Below are 25,869 nucleotides of genomic sequence, written 5' to 3'. Positions count from 1 at the left end.
ATAAAATGACAAATTCTGATTGTTGCAGGGAATAAACTCAGCCACAGGACCTATCATGAAAGAGGACTGCTTGTAGATCAGCAAATGCAGTAAGAATTTTTTTTAGTAGCAAACTGCATTCTTGTTGTTAAAGTTTATTTCCAGTACTTGGAATAAATTCTTGTTAAAGTCAGTTTTGTCTTTGGAGAACATTAAATTGTATCCGTCTGTTTTTACAGATGTCTCATTTGTTTAACATTGCACACAATTTCCGTATGATGGTACAAAAGGAACGCAGCTTAGATATCTTGAAGGTGAGTACCTTGAGTCTTTTTGTCAGATATTTATTATGAATTATAAAGTTACAATGATGCAGATAGCCATGCATTGGCAGGTAATGTTGGATATTGTAGTACTGTGTATTCAGTTCATACTGGTCATTTTGGGGTAAGCATTTTGGTTGATAGTGCCTGTGTAGTTCTTTTTGTTTATACATTGATACTTTACCTTTGCCAACAGCAGTTCTGCTTGTGTGGCTGTATGGGGCTCACTATAGCATACACTGCTTCTTTGTTTTGTAATAGTGAAATGCTGAAATAACTTGTTCAAAAGTCAGAATGTTGGGCAAGTGCACACTGTGGTTGCAGCACTGTTATCACAAAAGGTAGCTTTTTTTTCATTTAATTGCATGGTTTTTGTGTGCATTTGAATATGTTTGACTACTGTGTGTAAGACTGCACAAAGATGGATTCATAGCATACACTGCTTTGTTTTGTAATAGTGAAATGCTGAAATAACTTGTTCAAAAGTCAGAATGTTGGGCAAGTGCACACTGTGATTGCAGCACTGTTATCACAAAAGGTAGCTTTTTTTTCATTTAATTGCATAGTTTTTGTCTGCATTTGAATATGTTTGACTACTGTGTGTAAGACTGCACAAAGATGGATTCTAGTCTGGTTATGATCTTTGAATGCTATACATTAGCCAGAAGAGTGGGACTGATATTGTGTAATCTTCGTTGGCCTGAGACTGAGCTTCATTTTAGTTATTTTCCTCTGAAGCTGTTTTGACTTGGGTTGCACATTTTGAAGTAATGTTCATGTGCCTGCCAGTTTGTTCCTCATGCAAAATTTAGATTTTTGTCCTGGTTGTCCTTGTGGAAAGGTTAATCTTGCCATGCCTAGCACATAGCTGGCAAATGACAATGCAAGATCTGCACCAGCATTGGCCATATTACACAGGAAAGGAGGTCCAAAGGGAGCGATGAAAAGTCAGCAAGCAAAGTAGGGGTAGTAGTGCTGAAATTGAATTCATCCTGTAGGCTTGGTGAGTACCTTTACGAGGTGGACCCTGTTTTCACAAAATCTCACCAAGGTGACACTGATATATAGACTGCATTTGTATAGCATATGTCATAGACAGAAGTAGGTCAAACATTAAGAGATAGCTGGGTGCACAAGACCCTGGATAAAACAGTGCCCAATCCTGGTAGGTGCACTGGTGCCAGAACTGGAAAAAAATGACAGTGTAGAATCCTCAGAATATAGAAACTTTCCTGCAACAGGGCCAGGCCTAAGGGGAGGATAGCCCACCTGTTGTAGAAGGAAGTAGCAGTCCACAAAAATCACAAAAACTGGTAGGCCAAAGAAGAGCCATAAAGACGATAGAGTGGATTATTGAGGATAAGAAAAAAAACTGTGTATTGTTACTGTTATGCAAAAAGCCCAGAATTTCCAGATACAAAATATACAAAACAATTAAGAGAGAAATAAGAGGAAAGATAAATAATTCCGTAAGAAAAATTGTCAGAAGTCCAAATGAAAATTTGCATTAATTAATACAACAGATTTGTAAAAACAGTATATAGATCAATAAACTTTGATCTGTTTGGAAAAAGAAGTATCTGAGGAAGTGCAAAAATAAAAACAAAACCTAGAGATATTTGAAAAGTATAAAAAAGAAATATGGTCATGGGAAAGAGAGAGATTTGATAATGGTGCAATATTTATGCAATGGAGAAAGCCAAACTAATCAATATAAAGAAGGCAGCTCCAAAGATATTCGAAGAGAAATACAGGCAAAGGCATCCGGATATGAAAATTGTACAATAAAAAAAATATCGCAAAGATGGAATGTAGAAAAGACGATTAGTGAAGTAGAAGTTAAAAAAAAAAAATAGAAGTTTAAGTTATGATGTGCCTGCAAAGTGAAGGATTTAGTTTATAGAAGGTCTAATACAGGTTCCATTACAGCATGATGTAGTGAGTCCACAAAGTAAGGAGAAACAGGAAGACCAGGAAACATCTGAATAGGAAATATGGACAGGGGAAAGAAAAAGAGATTTTTAATATGGTGTAATATTTATGCAAAGGAGAAAGCAAAACTAACCGATACAAAAAAGAGCAGCACAAAAGATATTTGAAGAGAAATACTGGCAAAGGAATCCGGACATGGAAAATTTTACCATACAAAAAATAAGACGACAGCGGAAAAGGAGATCAGTAATGGAGAAGTTAAAGAAATAGAAACTGAGGTTATGGAGTAAGTGCAAAGAGAAGGATTTAGTAGAGAAAATCAAATGCAGAAAGTACCACAAGAGGATAGAGCAATGGATATCAAAATTAAGAGGGAAACCAGTGGAACAGGAAGCAATTGGTCAGCTGCCATACGAAGATAATTTGGAGCCTTCCACAGGAAACCAGTATAAATGTTCACTTGAAGCTAGACAGCAAGGAAAGGAACAAGAAACTGTGGAAACTCTGATGCAGTCAATGTTGTAGTGATTGGCCAGTGAGTTCCTACATGATAGAGCAACGGACGGCACAGCATTAAATTGATGAGACGGTGTCACAGGAAGATGTTATAGAACCTTCTGTAGAATGCCTGCAGGAACTGGAAAACAAGGGATGTCCCTTTAGTTTGGAAGAAAATGAGCTAAGAGAAGAATGCTTGAATTTAATGGACATGAACAGATGCATCAAGATCAATGAAAGAAATAGACTGCAGAAGGTTAATAAAACCCAAAAAGTCAGAAGTCTGATAAAACAAATGAACACAGTAATTAGGACTGTTCATAGAGATCCATGCGATATAACAGAAGTAAACAGGATATATTGCTGTGCAGCTAAATTAATAACTGATAAAATGGTAGTGAGGGAAAGGAAAGGGAGAAATCGAACACCATCATGGAAATATGGAATCAAAAAATTATAAAGCAGTTAAGACAAGAAGTGTCACTGTTAAGACTATAGAAGAGGGAACAGATCAACAAAAATGCTAAGAAAAATAGCTGTGATAAAATGAATGCACAGTATTAAAACAGACCAGGATCTACCATGCACTATCACAAATGAACTAAAAATTTCAGCACAAGCAGAAAAACTTAGAAGATACACAGATAAATATAAATGAAAAGTACAAAGTAAGCAATTTATTGATGACTGAAACAAGTTTTATAGAGAATTGAGGAAAAAAGGTAAAAGGAATTGAGACTGCCAAAAAAAGAGGAAGTAGATACATTTTGGAGAAGTATCTGTGGAAATCCTGTGAAACTTAACAAAGATGCTAAATGGATAGAAGTTTAAAGGTGCTGGATATGAAATGGTATGACAGCCAGTGAAATTGGGACAAAGTTAAGAAAAGCCTCTAATTGGAAAACCCCAGGCTCAGACGCAGTACCTAACTTTTGGTTAAAAGTGTTAACATCTTTGCAGGAGGATTTAGCAATGAGTAAGAATGATTTATATGCACACCACAAACGGACAAAACAATGCTGCCTCTTATGAGTGAACCTGCAAGCTACCCTAAAAATTATAGACCAATAACTTGCCTTCTATGTGTAAACTGTACATGGGAATTGATGCCGACAGAGTTTATAGTCCTGTAGAAGAAAACTCAATTATGGCAGTAGAACAAACGGCAATAAAAGAAAGTCATATGGCACAAAGGATCATTTGGTGTTAGTCATACTGGAGAACTGTAAAAAGGGGAAGAATTTAAGTATGGCATGGATCCGACTATAAAAAGAAAACATTTGATGGTATCCCACATTCATGGATTTGTGCTTAAAAATGTGTAAGATGCACCCTGCACTAATCGACTACATTACAGTGACCATGAAACAGTGCCAGACCACTTGACAATTAAGCCATGATAAAGGACAGATTATTATCCCAGGGATAAAAATTCAAAGGGGAATATTCCAGGGTGACTCTGTCACCGTTGCTATTCTCCCTTGCTATTAGCCCATTAAGCTGTTTACTTAACTTAGGCCATGGCTGCAGTTTGGCTCCCAAAAACAACAAAGTGTAAATACTTCTCATCTTCTGTTTGTTGATGATTTAAAACTGTATAGCTCATCAGATGAGGAACTGAAAGCACAGCTGCAAGTTGTCAAAACGTTTCAGATTATATAAGAATGTCATTTGGTCTTGATAAGTGTGCAAAAGCAGCCTTTAAAGCAGGAAAACATCGGTTTGAGACAAGAATGTGATATAAATGAACTTGAGCAAGAGGAAGTGTATGACTATTTGGGAATTGATGAAGAATCAACAATAAAACATGAACAAATATGAATAAAACTTAGTAAGGAATACTTTAGAAGACTTTAATTCTGAAAACACCTTTGGTATCTAGGAACAAAATCCAAGTTATAAACAAATTTGCTCTTCCTGTCCTAACTTAGTTTTGGAGTGAATGGCCCCAAAATGTGTTGGATAGATTAGATAGGAAAACAAGAAGGATGCTTCATGCTCACCAAATGATTTATAAAACCAAGATTATGTAGTCCCCATTCAGAAGGAGGTATGGGCCTCCTTGAAATTGATTACATGTATAAATCTGCAATCGTGGGACTCCACACATATCTGCTGACCTCACAAAACCCAAATGTAGTGAAAGTTTTGAAACAGGAGAATAAATCAAAGATGACTTCTCTGCTTAATTTATTAGAAGCATATTGCCGTCAAGCAGGAGTGGAAATCGAAGCAGAAGTAGATAAAAATCAGGCAGCAACTCAATGTTCAAGAAAACAAAAAGAATATAAGGTGAAGGACCAGATGAGAAGGCAAGAAATGTGGAAAAAGCATAAATATAGTTGGCAAGTATAGAAAACTTCTGAAAGAACCTCATGTTGATCAGGAACGAAGACAGGAATGGTTAAGGAGAGGCAAATTCAAACCAAGAGATGAAAGGTTAATATTGGCAGCCCAAGATAGTGGACTACTTACACGCTAGTTTACAAAGTCCATTGAACATGTGGGAGAAACAGACAAATGTAGGTTTTGTAAAACCGAATTGGAAACAGTCGCACACCTCATTGTTGGTTGTGACATACTAATGGCAAAAGGAATTAATACTGAAAGGCATGATAATGTGGCAAGACTGTTGCACTGGGGATTGTGCAAACATTATGGTATTGAAGTGGCTGAAAAAACTGGAAACATGAGCCACAAAGCATCATAGAAAATGTTCATCTCTCTCATACCTGCAAAACTCTAGTCATGCTTCTTTGATTACATAACAATATAAAGTCAACTGTCTGTAGGTGAAACCTTGTACATTTACTATCATCTACTACTATGTCTGTTATAAACACTGTACTCAAGTCTATTAACTGTTTTTATATATATATATATATATATATATATATATATATATCACATGGGATCACCCATTACCAACAGTTCAAAAGATAGATGCTAGAAAACTGAATGTAGAGGTCCAAGAAAATAAGACAGAAGTAGCATTGATCACTGAAATTGCTAAACCCAGTGACTACAGTGTCTTGCCTACAGAGAGAGACAAAGTCATAAAATATCAGGATCTTGCAGGCAGAAATGAGAGCAGTGTTAGAAGAAAGATACCCAGACAGTTCAATAGCAGTTGGAGGAACAGGTGTTATAAAAAAGAATCTACAATCATATTTAGATAGGTTACCAATCCATGTAACCCCGTACGAATTGCAGGAGGAGTCATTACTGGGCGCATTGCGAATGCTGCGACGAACACTTTTGGCTGATAGTAAAGATTAAAAACAGTACTAATTTCATGAACTTTAATTGTACTTTGACTTGGGAATGAGGGGGGTCTACTTCCGTCATAGTATTAGAAACCCAAAAGATTTGGAGAATTAAAAAAAAGACTGAAAGGAGCATAAAGTGAAGCCCTGCTATGAGTGCCAGTAATTCAGCTTGCCACCCAAAGTCAGAGGACAGAGTACCCCCTGACTGTGGTTACACTGGAAGGTGGTGATTTCTTCTGACCAATTCTGAAGTCAGAGGTAAGGCCACTTTCAGAGCCCTCTGCTTGTGTTTGGGCTGTTTCCAATGCCCACTGCATCCTGTTTTCTGTTGTGTTATCTGATGTGTGTTATATCAGTCAGCCACTTGACCTTCTGTTTGCCAGGGTTCTCTTTCTCTTTACATCCTAGTATAAATTATCAGTAAAGCCACTCCAGTGGAGTAAAGGGTTAAAGCCCTGACTGGCTGTGGGACAAGCCAGGTTTGATTAGCTTGGCCAGCTCTGTGACTGAGGGGCTGAGAGAGATAGGTGTGCCCATCCCAGGTGGGAGGCCGTGTGTCGTTGAAGATCTGTTAAGGGAAACATAATCCAAAGAAGAGAGTTGCCTACAGATATAATTGACAAGAGTGGGAGATGGAGCAGGGAGTGGGATAGGATGTATAAAGAACCACCCCCCAGAACAGATGCAGAGACAGCCAAGTCCCCGGGACCTCCTGAGGATCAACAACTGGCCTCAACAATGCTGGAGTATAATCAGGGTGATGGGAAGTAAGCTGGTAGACTTGGTGTGGATGCGAGGCACTGGGTATAGGCTAGTTGGATGATGTCCTAAGGGGGCAATAAAAAAAAAAGAGTAGTCAGTGAAGACAGAAGGGGATATGAAAATAATCCTCCCCCAGGCCCCATATAATTTTTATGTGGAAAAGCTATTGGGCTTATGGGCTCAACCATGGTGAGGCCTGTTACCTTACTTTCATATCCCCTAGAAAAAAAAGCATCTGAATGATAGTCTGCAGGAGAAAGAGGACCCTTAGGTCACAGTACCCCATGGGGGCCATGATAGATACATGTATGCAGCCTGGAAGCACCTGGATATCAATCCCTGAACTTTATTACAATCATCCTGACTTGTCATCTTGGATCAGACTCCTTCATGACACATTTAGCCCATCACAGTCTGAGATTGCAATACGTTGCCACCTACAAAGCAGCAATGACTATAGGTAGCGAGGACACAAGATGGTCTACTGTGTCATCTTGGTACCTACATCCTTCAGCTATTGTTGATATCTCTCTCCTGACTCTGACGAAGAAGAAATGGCAGATATGGAGAGCACTGGTTCCAAATGCAATTCCAAGCTTTAATAAGAATGTGTAGATTAAGAACACAAATGATCCACAATAAAATAGGCGCTTTCATTCCGGAAATATAGAACTTCATCAGATAAAAACCTTTAAATATCCCGCCCTTTTTATACCATACATAAGAATTTCATTGGTTCCTGGACAACACAAAAGCGCTTATTTTATTGTGGCTCATTTGTGTTCTTAATCTACGCATTGTAATTAAAGCTTGGAATTGCATTTGGAACCAGTGCTTCTCCATATTTGCCATTTCTTCCTTGTTGGTGGTTTTTGTATTCTAATTTTCTTTGTCGTATCTATAGGAGGACCAGTCCTCCATATTATATCAGAAGATTGAAAAGCTTCCCAGTCTCCCTTGATCTGGGCTAAGGGGGGATCTGGTTAAGACTCTTTCTCTGGCTTCCACAATGGAGTAACACATGACTTGCTGGATTATATGCAATGCTGATGGTGTGGCTAGGGCAGCATGTGTGAACATATGCCTGTGTACTATCATATGACTGAGACTCTTCTGTCTTTAAGTGGCTCCATCAGGCCATTGTGAATGCCTCTTCCTGGAGGAGGTCCTGTTGGCCTAGGACACGGAAAGTAGCCCTCTGAAGAAGAAATGACCCTTTCTCCTGTGTGTACTGTTGAGGAGTGGGTCTTTATTTTGCCCACTGTTGAGGAGTGGGTCTTTATTTTGCCCATTTTACCTTGACACCCAATCTACAGCTGGCCAGCCACACAAGAAGCAGAGATTGCTGAAGTCATGACTATATCCGTGACTGCACTGATATATATACAAATATGGTATGTTAATGACCCAAATGTACTGTTTGGAGGGGCATGTAATTCTACCCTCTTTCAAGTCTGGCATTAGTCATTAAATAAGATTACCATGATGTTAGCTGTTCATAATGTAGGAAGAATGTGTTGGTTGTCAGAGTAGCTTCTCTGGTCACAGTTTTTCTGCAGTGGGTAACCTGGGAGGCAAGACTGTGTATGTCCCCCAAAAGAACAGTCTTTCCTCTTCTGCTATATACAGTAGGACAGTGGAAGTAAAAGATGCCTTCTTCCCCAGTGATAAGAGGGATTCCTGTTTTTTTTTTTTTTCTTTTTCTTTTTTTTTTGGTATGGATCCTTATAGCAGAATGCAGCAAATAAAAACTCAAACCATTCTGCTTGGCCTTTGCTGACCAGAAATGGTGTGATTTTTGGCCCGCATGTCTCTCGCAGCATAAGAAACATTTCTGTCAGCAAGAAAAGTCCTGTCACTCCCCCACAGTTGACATAGATTCTCCTCAGGGGTTGCAGCTTTTGATTTAGATCGCCTGATCTTTCTTGGACCTTCCAGCCAGTGTATCAGAAGTGACTGAAGCTACTAGAAATCCTTCTGCATCTTAGATCTATTCCAAGTGGAAGAGGCTCTCTGTTTCAACCATAAAGTATCTTATGTCTTCCTAGTTGCTAAGTTTGTAGGTGCTTTAGTTCAGGTAACTGAACGTCCTATTCAGTTGCATATCCTCAAAAACATGTTTCTTTGAAATGGATTAAACCAAGCATATGAAGATGCAATTAACATGATCTCCATTACAGAGCTCAGCTTGAAAAATAGTTTCTAAAATGGCAGCTTAACTGTAGCATTATAGATCTGTTGGCAAACTTAAAAAGAAATAAAAAGTGTTTGCTCTACTTTAAATAATGGATAATGACTGGTGCAAACATGACAGAAATTAAAATTAATATAAAATGCATCCTGTTATTTGTGAATAGGGGGCAACCCCCCTCCCTCAGCTTCTCTTCTCATTTATTCCAAGTCTGATATCTCACCAAATAAAAGTAAGTTTTTTTATGAGCGAAATCTTTGCTTTCTTGTTTCTTTGACATAATGTAACCTCAGAGTTTGAATAGAGGAGTACCTTGGTATGTCAGATCACCTCTCTGCAGAAATAGTAAAAGCCCCCCTCTCCTGTACGGCTGTTTGCTGTAGTTCCAGACTGAGATAAGTTAACATGGTGATGTAGTTCGGTTTTACATTTACTTGGAACTTGGAAGATATATTGTAGTATTTTTGTAACCACATTCTAATGTGACATTATAGTTAGAATCAGATATATTTTTTTTAATTTACAGTTCGGTGCTGAATTAGTGTAATTTGTCTTTGCTGGTGATATTTTTCTTACAGATTTTGAGCACGTTCATTGATTTTTGGCAGCCTGCAGTTTGATCAGGTCATTTGTCTTTTGTGGCAGAAGGTGCGTTTGTTTTGCTTTTGACAGTGTTGCACCTCATGGTTACTCATTGGTGGTCATTGGTAATTGTAAAAGTCTCAGGATACAGCATCAGATTAGTCGGCATAGTAATTTATATTCTGGACAATATGACAGCTCAACCTGAATGATTTTAACACTTGAGGCATCTTGCACACAGTTAACTATAGCTTAGAAATGCAATACATTATGGAATATGTACAGCCCAAAATTGTAAGCACGCCAAGGGTGTAGCCAGGCAATACAGTCTGTACTCGACAGGGTGCATTTTTTTTGCATTACTCAAATGCTGCAGCTTTCTTCAGGCCATATTTTATAGCTGTCTAAGTTAATGTATCTAGCAAGTACATAACTTTCTTACAGAGAGAATTATAAATCTTGGAACAATATTCTTTAATAGCTTTAAAGGGAACTGCTGAAAATGATGTGTATCAACGGCAGGGAGGGGGGGGGCAACATTTTTGAAAGATGTGTCCATTTGTTTGAAATGCCGGGTGGATTGGGGGACAGTAAAAAGTTTGAGAGTCCCAAATGGAATTTTCTGGCCCCACTCCTGTAGCACACTGTAATACCCTTAAAGTGGCAGTGAGGCTTGGTTGCATAATATGTATACAAACATTCTACTAGCTTTAGTTTGCTTATCAAATGAGAAAAATCTCATTTCTGAAATTAAGCGCAGTTGTGCAGAATTGATGCAACATACAGTTAACCCTTTGGACTGATCCTGTAAATGCGTTCAGCACGTATGAACTGTGTGTTTATTTACAAAACATTTAAAAATGCATTACCAGTAAGACTTGTAAAATGACTCGCAATTCTTGAACAGTTTAGTAATCAGATGTCTAGACTAATCCTTTTCATTTGAATATCACCAAACTGGAACAGAATACAGAGCAAAAATATGTGAAAGGAAGACTTTGAGATCACCTTTTGCAACAGACATTAGAATTTTTACAGTCAGTAGGCAGAACAGGAGCCAACAGGATTATGTCTTCTGTTTCGTGTAACCAAGGTGTTATCTTTGGCTTCCATCCTGTAGGATTGTAGTTCATTAGCTTTCTGCACAGCAAGATCTATTATGTCCCACCTTTTCCTCTCTCTAACTTTTAAGCAGTCTGCTTGGACTAGTTGAAGGATAGGAAGAGGATGTATTGGACAATGTTTTGCTCATTTTGTTTGACTACATCATACGGAATCACGTTAGCCTAACGTTTTGTTTCTAATATTGCCATGTCAGTTTGTTTGCCTTCCAACTGTAAGCTGTGAAGGACTTTCTCTGGTGGCGGTGAGTGGAGTAGCTCAATATGTCATGAGAGCTCTGAGGATCTATTTGTCTGAATTTTTAGATGTTTGTACAGCTGCCCGAGTCCTCATTTGATTGCGGGCAATAAGGACTTAATATTGTATGACTGAAAGCATAGTCAGTAATGAGCTGTTGGAGTTCTCTTGACATAAACTGTGTACCATTGTCTAATAGTTTAATAGACCTTGCCTTGAACATTGCTTTGTATCTGGCTGTGATTTGTTGGGTAGTTATGGTTGGCTCATGAGTCATGTATCATGAAAGTAATAGTGTACGATTATGAGTTAGCTTTTGCCTAAAAACGTACACAATTTATTAACTATTTGTCACGGAACTTTGGGTAAGGATTTTAGCATTAGTGGCTCTTGGCCTTTGTGTTGGCTTATGAACAATAACAGGTTAACACTTAAGACACTGGGTCTGTGGTATGTTGATTGGTATGTAGCCACCATCCAGGTACATTTGGATCTTTCTCAGCATTTGGTTAAACCTTGAACACCTTTGTGTATTTTACATATGTCTCACTGAGATGACTGCACTTGTTTCTGCATTGATATGGCATCAAACCATTGCACTCCAACTGTATAGCATTCATGCATGAGCTGTTTGCGTTCTTTCAGATGGTCTGTCCATACATTTTGCACATGTTGGATAACAGATTGCAACTCTTGGTCATTTTGAGTATCGGGTAATGGTTGGCCATATGTAGGTGTTCTGGATAACTCATCTGCACCAACTAATTTCCCAGGCACATAGATTGCTGTGGCATTGAACCTTCTCAGGTTCATCAACTGTTGTGTCTTTCGGCTTTTCCCGGTTAGGGGTCGCCACAGCGGAACTCCGGTCTGCTAATGATTGGTAGTTGATTTTTACGTGCCGAGTTACCAGCTCTGACGCACAACCTTCAACGAAGGTAAGCCCATTCACGCATGTCTCCACGCAGAAGATGCTCTAGCTGAGAATCGAACCAGACAGCGTCTTACTGTGAGGTGACAACGCTACCGCAGCACCACCACCGCAGGTCTTTCTCAGTTTCATCAACAGTCTGACAATTCAGTGACATTTTAATGTGAATTGATTAGTAGAACCAGTGCTTTGTGATCAGCCTAGAGTTGGAAACTCCCACGCCCTGATATGTATCTGGAGTGTTTCGCTCATACCCACACACTTACAAGGCACATTTTTTTAGTTGGGAATGTCTGTCAGTTTGCATTCTGTAGCAACAATATGTAACTTTTTTTCCATCTGTTTGGAGTAATGCTGGCACCTAGGCTGTAGCTGCTAGCATCTGCATTCTTGGCAGTGTAGTGACATCATAATATGTTAGAAGCAGAGCTGCTGCTGCATTTCTTTTGTCCTGCTGAATGCTTGGACTTCATCTTTTCCCCATGACAAAGGTATATTTTTTCTTTACCGGTCAATTAAATAAAGGCCAAACCCTTTTTGAGTGGTCTGGTACAGACTTGGCTAAATAATTAAACTTGCTTAAGATTTGTCTAATGTCGGTCACATAAGATGGGTTATATAATTCTGCTATTTCACTGCCCTGGCTTACATCTGTTCTAATTCCACAACCCTTATAACTTGGAAGTACTTGTAGCTCTGTTTTACTAAAATAGCATTTATCTTGGTTAAGCTTTTTTGATTGTCTGCAACACCGCCTCTTACTTTGAATCCTGCCTTTCTTTCTGTCAAACAAAAGCCAAGGTGTCATCCATAACAGCAACACCATCTAGCCCTTTGAGCAAATCGGTCATTTTATGCAGAAAAATTCCATGTGGTGAAGCTGTACCAAATAGCAGCTGTTAAAAACAGAGCCTCACCACTGGAATTAATAAAGGTTTGTCAGCTTTGGGTATTTTCTAGAATGCACTGGAAGTGTCGAGTGGAAAAACACTTTAGTTGTGTCGAGCTTTGGTGCTGTGTCTCCTAATGTTGATGAAATGACCCTTTCTCTCACAGCTGCATGAATGAGCTTTTTTTTTTTTAATCGGCACTCCACTGTTCAGGAGCACACCACTCGGTCAATTCAGTCACAGTTTCGGTAATGGCAAGACTTTGCATTTGGTCAAGTGTGTCCTCTGCTTTGAACAGCATAGGAAATGTCACAGCTGTACTTGTGGTCAAGGTATATGAAACAGCCTTCTTTTTTTAGCTTAGTCTTTACTGGTTCACAGTCAAGCAGGCCAGCTTAATCAAACACATGTATACTGACTTCCATTTATTCTCTTTGTTAAACCCATTAGTGATTGAGCCTAGGACAAATGCTTTTGGTTCATTATTTTTTTCATTTTCAGAAACAACCTATTTGAATTTCATTTCTCGCAAGTATCAGCAGCAAAACCCCACAGTGTTTTCTATCGAGTCTTTTTCATCTTTTTTCTAGTTTTGCCATTTGAGGCACAATGTTTTGACTCATAATGGTAATGTTCACACCTCCTGTATTTGTCAGACTAACACTAACTGCATCTTATGCATTTGTCATGTTTAAATTGGTAATTTACATTTTTACTTGTTCCACCCTGTGACCATATGTATTTTTTTTCTGAAGTTTAATTTCTGGTTGTAACTTTATCACTTCCTGATCTGCCAGCCTAGTCAGATTTCCATCTCAGTTCATTTTGTGCCATCAAACTCAGTTTCCTACCAGCTCATCCAGTTGTCTTGCAAAAGCTTCAGCAGTTTAACCATTTGCTTGTGCACATTATTATAAGTTTATTATTTCATTTGTTATGTATTTTTTTGCCCATAATATTCATTCAGCTTACTAATAACCGACTGGTGTGGAACACTACCCTTCTGTGAATGAAAAGGCATTGTACATGACCTTCCTTGCAGGAGCCATACAATACAATAGGGTGTTTATCTGATTTCCTCTGTACCTGTGAGTTGGTCGCCACACGAAGTTGTGCAAACATCTGTCTCCAGGCAGTCCATCCAAACAGAGGTTAGCCAGAACTTATTTTGTCTACAAACCTATGTTGCTGACACTACCACCCACCTATCATTGAAAAATATACTGATCTCACAAAACATTACCCTTGGAAAGAGAGTGCATTATTTTCAGCTGTTGCCACGTACGACTTTAACGTGGCTGTTCTTTAGAGATGTATTGCTGTCCCAGAAGCACATTTTGTATAGCTTTGTAATGTATGCATTAGTTTAGAGAGTTCTAAACATTTTCTGCTTTTAAGAAAGTTTCCAAGAGGTGTTTAGAAAAATATGTATTCATTTCAGTACACTAAATATACCTTGACCTACACCTTTCCATCCAAAGAGTTTTGAGAAGTGCAACTACAATGGGGCCTTAAGTTTTGTCATTGTCAAAAAAAAAAAAATTTTTCAGGCAGAGTGATTTAAAATTGATAGAACAATGGCTTTGAGAGCTTAAATGTCTTAACAGTTAAAAAAAAAAAAAAAAAAAAAAATCCGAGTGTGGCAGATCCACAGTGGGTGTAGTTTAACTGTGAAGATATTTTTTTCACATTTATCTTCATGGAGAAGATCCCAGTTCTGCCACTGTCCGAGTTTGTTCCTGTGGTTACCCAGTAATGTTCATTGTTAATGAGAAGTATCAGGATATACCATCAGTTTAGTCAAACAAGTAGCTTTTGTTTTCTAAACTTCATGATAGCTGAACAGAAACAACAATGCTAACACTTCAGGCATCTGACACACAAATTAGTCTAGCTTACAAATGCAATGCATTGTTGGCTATATAAAGTCTTAAAATGGCAGCATCTCTTGTTATAGTCAAAAGTGTCAGTGACTGTGTTACATGTTCAGAATGTACAAGCATTGTAGCACTTTTCACTAGTCATATGCTTGGGCAAATATAATTTGTTTGAGTTAAACTAGGTACATGTTCTCTTTACTTATCTTGGGCATATGTCATTTTAAGTCATCACTTACTTCTAGGGAATCGTTTATTAGCTATTTCTGCCAATGCTGATGTTTTGGAAGGGATAACTGGCCTATTATTAACCTGTTTAGGCAGCCCTTTAATGCATGTTTAGCAACTTTGATCTTTTTATCTTGCTGTATTTAGTTTTAAGGGTTTTAAGGCTAGTACATGTAGCCTTTGTTCAAAGATCAGTAAACTGCAGGAGCAGGAAAAAAAATGGCTGGCAGAAGGCTGCTATAAATGTACTAAAATGCTATGGTAAAGCTGTCTGTAATTGCTGCTCTTAACCTTAATCCAGTGTCTGTTCACTTATATAGCCATAGTGATTTAATCTTTGTGCCAATAGTAGTTTCCTCAGCTTTTTTGATGCTGTTTGACAACACCTTTCTTTGACAGGGTAAAGTGATGGCTTCCATGTTCTTTGAGGTCAGCACCAGAACGAGCAGTTCATTTACAGCTGCTATGCAGCGCTTAGGAGGATCTGTTATCCATTTCTCTGAATCCACATCATCTGTGCAGAAAGGCGAATCTTTGGCAGACTCTGTTCAGACCATGAGCTCTTACGTTGATGTGGTAGTATTACGCCATCCCGAACCTGGGGCTGTGGAGGTAGGCAAGGCCAGTTGTCATCATTTGTTAATAACCCATGTATTTTGCCACAGTAAGAAAAACTTTCTGGGTAGTGTTGACACTGAATTTAATGATTTTGTTTGTTTTTAGATTTTTCTCAGGAAAGTAACATCAGGATACACACCATCAGTTCAGTCAAGCTAGTAGCTTTTTTACAAGCATATAAAATGTTTGTAGAATTTTATTCTTTAGGCCAAGAAATTGATACAGATCTTGTAAGAAGTCTTGGTTAAAAAGGAGTAATGTGCTGAGGTAGCTTTTTTTTAATGTCCAAAACTGAAGTCATTGTACTGCTTTGCATTTAAAATATTTTATTTGCATGTTTAATCCCGTTTTCCTTTATTCTTTTCCTGAAGGTTGCCGCCCGGCACTGTCGAAAGCCTGTGATCAATGCTGGTGATGGTGTGGGAGAGCATCCTACACAGGCACTATTGGATGTGTTTACCATTAGAGAAGAACTGGGCACAGTCAATGGGATGACGGTAAGGGATAATATTTGATTTCACAATATTCTCAGGGGAAATAGAAATATTTGTCTTAAAGGGCTTTTCATGGGTTACTAACCGTAATAAAACACACCAGGCAGAATATGTAACTTTGTCTAGTAATTACTTGAATCATGGTGTGTGCTTTGTACATTGAGAGAGAGAGCCACAAGACATTGTATGTTAATAACTTCATTCATTCATTCATTCATTCTCAGATTTTGCAGTTAATCTGCTGTAGGTTCATGGAGATGCCATAGGCTGTCCTGGAACTCTGAATGTAGGGTGTAGAAATACATCCCAAACAGGTACCAATGCTTTACAAGATGCACACACTTAGCTCTTGCTTTCATGTGTATGTACTCCTGTTTACAGAGCATCATTAGTTCACCTATGGCACATCTTTGGGATGTGGGGGGTGGATCCAGTGTGCACAATTAAACCGACATGGACATAGTGAGGAAAATACAGGCTTTACACTGAAGAGACATCACTAAAGTATCATACTGGACAGCTAAGCACTGTGAGGGACCAATGCTTACTGTTAACTGTGGACAGATTTACTCACGTGAATTTGTAAGTGTATATACACACACACACACACACACACACACACACACACACACACACACACACACACACACACACAGCTGGATATTCCTCTGTAAGCTACATTTTGTAGCTGTCACAAAAATTTGGAAACACCACATCACCAGCTTGGAAATACTATCTTCAGGCTACAGTTTACTTGAGGTATGACTGAATTTAAACCGTATAATAACAAAAGGGGGCTAAAGGAATCCAAAAAAAAAAAAAAAAAAAAACTAATAATCACAGGAAAAGGATTCCAGTACCAGTCCTCTCAAAAAAACAGAAATTAAAATTATTCACCACCAGTGGCGCAGGAGATGCAGAATAAATTCAGCACACAAATACAGAACTAGTTTAGCATGTAAATCAATAAAAATTAATGTGCTTTCTTCCCCGAGAAAGGGAACTTCATCAGAACTTAAATTCGCTACAAATGATAGGCTTTTTATAGGAGAAGTAATTACATCACATGAAGTCAAATTCACGTGACTAATTGCCAATTTAAAGCACCATAACATACAGCCAAGAAGAATTAACATACAGAAGTTACTATGTGTAAGTGTGTGTCTATACATATATATATATATATATATATATATATATCTATATAGGATCACTACGAAGTACCGAATGCCCAAAATCCCGACGCTGAAAACAGAGACCAGATGACCGAAAGACCAGAAGCTCGAAATGCAAAATCCTGATGTTAAGGGATTTTGCATTAGCACTTCTGGTGTTGCGGTTCAGATAAGTATGTGTGTGTAAGTGTGTTTGTGAGGGGGTGTAGTGTGTGTATGTGTTTGTTGTGACTGTGGTGTGTGTGTGAGGGACTGTAATGTGTGGGTGTGAGTTTGCCTTGTGTGCCTGTTTGTGTGATCTCGGAGTTAGAATAATAAAGTAGGGGGGGCAGCTGCCTATCTCTAGTGTAGGATGCATTGTTTGGTTGTGGGGGGAAGGTGTGTGTGGTTGTGTAACTTTTGCAATTTTGAATTTCACGGTTTTAAATTTTCGGTATTGTGGGGTTTTCGGGCATGTGGTCTCGGTGTTTTAAGCGTTGGGATTTTGGGCGTTCTGTATTTAGTAGTGATCCCATATATATATATATATATATATATATATATATATATATATATATATATATATATATATATAAAATGAAATTTCTATTTCTCCTTTATATCATATTAAATTAAAGGGTATTAAAACACACTCGTGCAATAGAAATATTTAATAAAATGTAACCCTAAAAATGCTTAAAATATATGTCTGTGCAAGTAAATATAGCTAATAAATCCTTTATTACAAACAGGGCCACCTATCTGCAGTTCAGTAAAAAACAGTACTAAGCACCTGCGCAACGTTGAGAGTCTTTAGTCCTTCCAAAAAATATTTTTCTCCAGTATGTATAATTTAAAGTTTAGCTGACCTTAACTTTAAAATAGGAACAATAGAAATATCATTAATCCCAGGGCGTATAGTGGTGTCTGGCTTCACTTGCCATTGTAGCACACTCTATATTCAGTCCGGGTCTCCCAAGTTAGCTGTTACACAGGTCTGATTGGCTGTTGGTTTGGCTGTCACAGATTTTATATATATATATATATATATATATATACACATATATATATATATATATATATATATATATAGATAGATGTACGCACACACACACACACACACACACACACACACACACACACACACACACACACACACACACACACGCATGCATGCATGCATGCACTGGCTTCACAAAAACAATCTGATAGTCGCAAAAGTTCATTAATGTAGTTTGGAACCCATCAAAAACTAAAGCTAGGTGACTTGGGTCCCCTCTCTGTTATGTTATTGAGCAAAGATGTTTAGGTCTCCTATTCAACCAGCTGCTCTTTTAAACATGTTGAAACCCAAGTCCACAAAGTATTAGCTGAACAAAGACTTTCCTACCAGATTTCTCATATTCTTACTGTACAAGCTTAAGGAGCCATAGCTATTAATGTACGACTGCAAATGCCTGACTACCACTAGTCGTACCAACATTTTGGGGTTTACAGTTATTAAATTCTGAGAATTCATCAGAAAATTGTAGTAAGTTTGCGCATTTGAAGTTTTTGAATACTGTGATGTTTGCATCTATTGGTTTAGGGTTTTTGAAAGCAAAGGTTACCAATTTGTGGTCAGATTTGACTGGGGAAGGGTTTACCAGTGAGAGAGTGCATGTGGGTGCTGTGTTAGTAAGGAAAAGGTCAAGAATATTTTGACCTGTAGTTGTGTTCTCTCGTTATTTGATCCATAGAATTCTTTATGAAAATGAGGAATTTTTGGTTATAGCCTATAGTTGAGGTATAGGTCTCCCAGTTTCAGTGGGTAATTGTCTCCCAGGATTATGGAAATTTTGTGTATTTGAAGTTCTTCCAGTGTGTTTTAAGAAAGGGGCATGGCTTTCAGGGGTCATCTAGGAAGTCCTGCAACATGCTGTGGTCTGATAGATGGTTTTATTTAGAGTGAATTGAATCCCAATACATTTGGTTTGTGGATCCCTGTTTTATCAGCATTGAGGTAGTTTGTTTAACAAATGTGAATACTCCAAACACTATTTCTGTCAGTTCTGAAGGTGTGGGTATACACACGACGCTGGTGTAGAGGGGGGTTTCTGCACTTTTAAACCACATTTCAGTAGTTAGACACACATGAATATGGTCCAAATGCAGGAGGGCCTCAAGATCAGGCAGTTTATTTAGACTACTACCATTGAACAGCACTACCTTTATATTGTCCAGTCTGTGATTTATGTGTTTTAGGTTGGAAGATCCATTAGCTGCCTAAAGTGGCACTATGTGAGGGCAGCAAAAGCTTTAGCCAGAATGCAGAAGCCCTGGAATGAGAGTTGCCTTGACATAACAAGTAGGGCTGTATAGCAGTTCATTCCACACCGACACATACTTGATACCCTTCAAATGAGAACAGTTATACAGCCAGTTTTTGATCAGTTGTCTTTTGTATCTTGGCATCATTCATGGTGAGGGTAGAAGGTCCTGTCAATACCAGAGTCTTTCCTGCATTTGTGACATGATGGAACACTCAGAACTGTCTCTGTATGTCCCTTAGGCTTTTGTGTAATCATCGTGTTGTAGCCATACCCATTTGTCTTGAATGACCCTGAGACATCTGAGATCATAGCACCTGAAAAAGAACTCACCATCAGCCTTTTTGTCAAGCCTTGTGATGGTAGTGTGTTGGTATCTTACTGTGGAGGTACCAATCAGTAGACCATTTTTACAGCTAGGGAGTTTAAGCACACTTGGTTTGGGGTGATTGTTTTCCTTGTGACTCTGTTATAGATCTGGCAGTATGGGCTGTGGTTTATTTCTGATGAAATCTAGTCTTGATTGACTTTGAAGCTTAGGCAATGATAGATTTTTTTTTTAAAGTCTCAGTATATGATAATTTTCATGTGTTTGTGTGGAGTGCTGGAGAGGTGTGTGGTACTCGTAGACTGTTCTTTTTATGAATGATGCCACCATCTTTGTTACACATTTGCCCCTCTCACAGGTAGTTTGTAATGGTGTAAGTAGTGATGCCACCACCTTAGTTAACATTTTTGCCTCTCTCACAAGTAGTTTGGGATGGTGTAAGTAGTGATGCCACCATCTTAGTTGCCTATTTGCTCCTCTCACAGGTAGTTTATGATGGTGTAAGCAGTGATGCCACCATCTTAGTTGCATACTGGATTTGCCTCTCTCACAGGTAGTTTGTGATGGTGTAAGTAGTTCAATTGACTGTGAGTTTCAGGCTGTTGCTACACTGAGTGTAGAAAACTTGGAGTGTAGACCTTATTTGTACAGTATTTGGTTTGCTAAAAGCTTTCTTTAATAAGTCATTGAGTACAAAATATTGCATGCTGCTTTTCCTTTGATAAATTTGTAGGAGTACAGAATGTTCTATATTAGTTCATAGGTTCATAGATTAGTACTAAGCTAACTGCCCTTGTGAGACATTTTAAGCCTAGCCAATTATCCCTTGTGAGACTCAAACTCTGCACCTTGTGTTTGTAAGTCAAACACCTTAACCATTAGGCCATCCTCCCAACACCCTGAGTACCCTAAAACATTTGTAGTATACCAGTTAACTGCTGAAGGAACTGTACTAAAGTAGAAACTATTTACTTACTGTGACTTAGTCTTAAATAAAAAGGTAGCACCTTTAGCATAGTCTGTGAATGGGTATGACCATAGGTCTCAACCTTCTAAGAGGCGGTTGTGGAACACAGACCATGTCAATGTGTGATAAACAGTCAAAATGTGGAACACTGTATTTTTGCACTGTGCAAAAGCGTACTCTTCTCCCCCGAACACAGACATTTCCATATATCACACAGATATAAAAGCAAAAACACAGTGGCGCATTCATATACAGAAACTCAGACACCCTCATACAAACGCACACAACAGTGACTTTACTTTTGGGATGATTTGTGTATTTCTCCATTCCAAAACATCTCAGGAGTAAAGTGGTATTAATTGCTGGGCACAGGGAGTCGCACACAAAGATGCAAAGGTGCAGACACACAGGCAACTTGCTACACGCCCACTCACTGAAACTTACCCAGCAATTAGTGCCACTTGTCTGACTGAGCACTCCTCAGATATTTCGTTGTGATTCACTGAAGGAAGAAGTATATACGTTGTACCAGCAGTGAAGTGACTGCTGTCAGACGCGTACAGTCCATAGCTTTACATTTCTCATTACCACCACCCCACACATAAATGTAGAATGTTCTCAGCTCTCTTTGACTTTGCTGGATGTCCCTGATTTTTTTTCTCATATTGCTGTGTGTTCTTCAGACTTTCTTCACTTATTGAGGACTGCTGTCCCCAAACAATCACATATTTTAAGTTTCAGACTTCATAAAATGCATGCCACTGAAACATCTGATGTTATGTGATCCTATCTCGCCTACATTCTGACTGATGGGTTCGGAGCCGATCCCTCGGCTCCGACTCGGCACGCTTATGCCAAAGAGCGAAGTCTCTTATTGGCTGAGCTTACTATATCCCAGGATGCACCACTACCAGTCCCCCAGATCTCGTTTGCCGCTAACTAGCAAAGACGTGGTCTCGAGCTGGCTGAGCTAAGTAGTGTTTTTCACTAACTTTTTCTGTCAGGAATTTCCTAATTCTTCAACTTAACGGCTATATCGTACTTTTTGTGTATGAGTGGTTATTTTTTGTGAAAAATTTGTGTGGTGGTTGCGTGTTTGTTCTGACTAGAGGCCCCTTTTGAATTGAAGGGCCTTTCCCTGTCAGTCAATTGTCTTTCAAGTCCTTAAGGGTTCTTGGATCCCTTTAGTTAATTTTTCTGTTGTTGTGACAGTCTTTGTGTAAAAAAAAAAAAAAAAAAAAAAGGGGGAAAGTAAGTGTTTTCTGTGATAGTTAGAGTTACTAAATTTGTTGCCATAATGTCTCAGGCTCCTAGGCCTTCGGGCTTTAAGAAGTGCACTAAGTGCAGTTTTAAAATGTCAGTCACAGATGACCACTCTCTCTGTGTGTATTGTTTGGGCGCCAAACATTTGCAGGAGTCCTGCAGCGTGTGTCATGCGTTTTCCTCGAGGGTCCTCCAAGAGAGGAAAAATAAACTTATTTTGAAAGGCCTTATTAAACCCTCATTTGAAGAGGCATTAGCTTCCTCTCCTTCTCCTGCTAAAGAAAAGGGCCGGCTCCGACCAGTCCGTCGGAACCGACCGCCAAAAGACATAGGCAGGCTTCTCCTTCGCTCCACAGACTTGAGCCGAGGGGAACGGTCTGCCTCGATGCCTCCAGCCTAGACTCCTCTGGGTTCGGAGCCGACGGCTGGGGCATCGAGAGGGTCACCTTCATCGGCTCCACTGATCTCGAGCCGATGAAGGTTGTCCGCCAGACACTTCCTCCTCGGCGCCGAAGCCCTCTTCGCACCGATGGAAATTGGTTTGGACACTTCTTGGCCGATAATTGTCGAGTCGATTCAGAGCCGTCCCCTAGTCCCTTGGAGCCGTTGGAGAGGCCTACTCGGACCTATTCGGTCTCTTCCAGGTCATCAAGGATGTCAGATTCGACATAGACAGGGTGCTCCAAAGACTGTTCCAGTCCCCAGTCTTTCAGAAATTTGTTTCGGCTCCGACCCACTTGGCTTCGAGCCGATAGCCCATTCCATTGCCATTCCTCCTCCGACCGCTTCGCTCCGGAGCAGGTGCTGATGGAGCCAGTTGAGATCCTAGGGTCGGCTTCACTTACTCCAACCCCGCCTTGGTCCGAGTTTAGCACACGGACTTCTTCGGCCGGACCCGGGGTGACGCTGGGACCAATGCTGTCGGTTCCAAGCCTCCCTCTCGGTGCCGCCGCGGGACTTCCGCCTGCTATCATGGCTCGGGACCGGACCCTCCCAGGATTCTGGGGTCCAGCTTTCAGAGCTATGAGGAGTGCCTTGGCCAAGTCTTCTTGCCATCTCTACGGCTTTACCGGCACCTTCCTGGGCATGGAGACTGGGTCTTTGGCAGTTCCCTGTCTCTAGGCAGCGGAGCCCCGGGCCTGAGGTTACCCCTACTGGGGTTCCTCCTCCTGAGGGTCTTTCGGAGTTGTCTTCGGAAGAACCCCCAAGGAAGAGATCGTGCAAGAGGAAGCACGTGGACTCCCCGGATGAGTCTCTTACATCGGACACTGAGCTTGATGATGCGGAGGGGTCGCCAAAGTCGTCGTCGGATGATGTCTCATTTGCAGACATTCTAGAGATCCTAAGCAACAGGCGGCTGGAATTCCAAACCCCTCCGCTGATGAGTCGGTGTTCCTCAAGGCCTGGGCTCAGCCCTCGCCTCCTGGGTGTCTCCGCCTGACGAGCTCCTGGATTTGGTTTGTCGGAGGGCGGGAACATCCAGATACTGTGGAACCAGTGCCTTCTCGCTCTAACAAATTTTTGTCTGCCCCACCCGAGAAGGAGTTCTTAACGAAAGGCGTGGCTGTAGATGCCATGGTGGTGGCATCTGCTACCCAGCAGGACGTGGCAGAGGCTTCAACGTCCGTCCATCCTCCTAATAAGGAGTCTAGGAGCATGGACCGCAGGGAAGCACCCTGACTTCAGCGGCCTTTACTCTGAGGTCCCTGAATTATTTGGCACATTTCACCAGACTACAGAGGGATCTGGTCAAGGAGCTCTCAGACTCCCTCTCAGGTAACCTACCTGAGCAGCTAGCCCAGTCGGTTAGCTCTCAGTTGGCTATCCTCACCTCGATTAAAGGATACAGGACATTTTCTTATGTCCTTGGGAGAAATGAATAATAAAGTGGGCGCTGTTAGACTTCTAATGGTCACAATGGATGTACAAAATTTATTTACCGTGATCAATAATGATTATGGTATACACACCATTGGGGAGCTCTTGGAACAACTAGGAGCTCAAAAAGAGAAAATTACTTTGGTTAAAACTCTGTTAACCCTGGTTTTAGAGAATAATGTCTTTATGGGAGCCAACTCATTTTATAGACAAGCGCAGGGGGTGGCCATGGGCACTCCCTGCGCTAACACCTATGCAAATTTGGTACTCTCGTATTGGGAGAATACATTTGTTCTGAACCATGATGTTTGGAAGAACTACATAAAACTTTATCTACGTTTTGTAGATGACGTTTTCCTTTTATGGGGTGGTTCAGAATCTAAATTAGGTGAATTTGTGGATTTCTTACATTCTACCACTTCGTTTTTTAGATTCACGATTAAGTATTCATATGATTCTATTGACTTTTTAGATGTTAGGGTAGGACAAGATGAGTTAGGTTTTAATTCTAAGCTTTATAAAAAGGAGTGTTGGAAAAACACACTTTTGTCATTTGACAGTATGCACCCGAGATATACACATCCCAACATAGTACAAGGGCAAGTCAGCAGGGCTTCTAGGATTTGCATGGAAGATTCATCTTTTGCAGAAGAAATAAATAACCTTAAAAGCTGTCTAAAAGACAGGGGCTATAAGTCTGAAATGGTGGATAAAGTTATAGATAAGAATAAAAGTTTAAGACACAATACATATAAACCATGGATAAAGCGTGCTAAGAACGCAGAAGGTAATTCAAATAAGGACAATCGACATATGGGGCCACAATTGATGTTCACTTACTGTAGTAATGTAAGAGATGCCTGTGACATAGTGCGTAATAATTGGAACATTCTTACCAGTGACTGTAGTTTGAAAGAGATTGTGGGCCCCACCCTATTTTTAAATATAGGAGGAATAAAAATTTAAAAGATCTACTGTGTATGGAAAAATCTGATAGCACTTATAAGCCTCAGGCTTTGCACAGCACAGGGACAAGACCATGTGGACTATGCAAAGCATGCCCTAATATTAATAGGGACACACAGTTTATACATCCTGTTACGAATAAAACTTTTTCTTTTAAGGGTAAGGCCATCTGTCGTACTACTGATATAGTATACTTAGCCGAATGCTGTCATTGCCCTTGTTTCTATGTTGGGAAGACTAACAATATGTTAAAAGTGAGAATCTTGCAACATCTTTCCAGTATTAGGAATGGTGATGATAGGAATGCATTGTGTAGACATGTAAAAGAATTTCCAACACACACTTTTAAATTTCGGGCTATTGTGAATGTAAGATTGAACAGTAGAGGGGGTGATATTAAGTTAAGAACAGAATTGGTAGAAACTAGATGGATTGTTGACCTGATGGCAAACAGGAAACCAGGTCTAAATGAGGTTATACCTATTAAACCTGTCCTACAAAATAGGCGGGCTTTCTACTGATTCTGATTGGCTGTAATAATATTTAAAATGTTTGCTTAATGCTTGTATTACATCTGATGAAGGGTTTATCCCGAAAGCGCTCATCCTGTTCTAACTTTTTACTTTTGGATATTAAATATTTTTAACATAGCAGTGTTCCACCTTGTTTTATTATTTGGATTATCTGTTTTGCTGCATTGGTGGACTTTAGCACAGCACTTGACATTTTTCTTCTACAGCTCACCTCGATTTCTAACTCGTCCATGAGGCTCATTTCATATGCGGCCAAAGGGGCGGGCAGAGCGGCAGGCACAGGAGTGGCTCTACGGAGACAAGCCTGGCTCCGTTTGTGTCATTTCGCGGAGGCCTTCAAGTCTTCCTTTGCCGATGCTCCCTTTGATGGGTCCTCTTTGTTTGGACCCAAGGTAAAAGACACTCTTACCCGCTGTGAGCAAGAGGGAAAGAGTTTATCTGCCGTAGGAGCACGTTATTCCACTCCCTTTCGGCCTTATCCCAAGGCTAAAAGAGGAGGGAAGATGTGGTTCCGCAAATCACAGAAATTCTTTCCTCA

The 25,869-nt window shown here is 39.8% G+C and overlaps 1 protein-coding gene across 1 annotated transcript in view; it reads left to right on the top strand.

The window, feature by feature from the left end:
• Positions 1-25,869, top strand: part of CAD (carbamoyl-phosphate synthetase 2, aspartate transcarbamylase, and dihydroorotase) — a gene marked incomplete in the record, with an annotated part of 2,299,829 nt that overhangs the window by 2,107,010 nt on the left and 166,950 nt on the right. Inside the window, 3 exon segments of the mRNA XM_044075466.1 lie at positions 219-293; positions 15,221-15,433; positions 15,811-15,936. Coding sequence (XP_043931401.1) covers positions 219-293; positions 15,221-15,433; positions 15,811-15,936 — 414 coding nt within the window.

Source organism: Protopterus annectens, chromosome 6.part1 (genome assembly GCF_019279795.1).
Source record: "Protopterus annectens isolate FY-2018-M chromosome 6.part1, PAN1.0, whole genome shotgun sequence".
NCBI lineage: Eukaryota > Metazoa > Chordata > Ceratodontiformes > Protopteridae > Protopterus > Protopterus annectens.
Note: the sequence above shows the minus strand (reverse complement) of the source record. Positions and strands in the feature narration are given on the sequence as shown.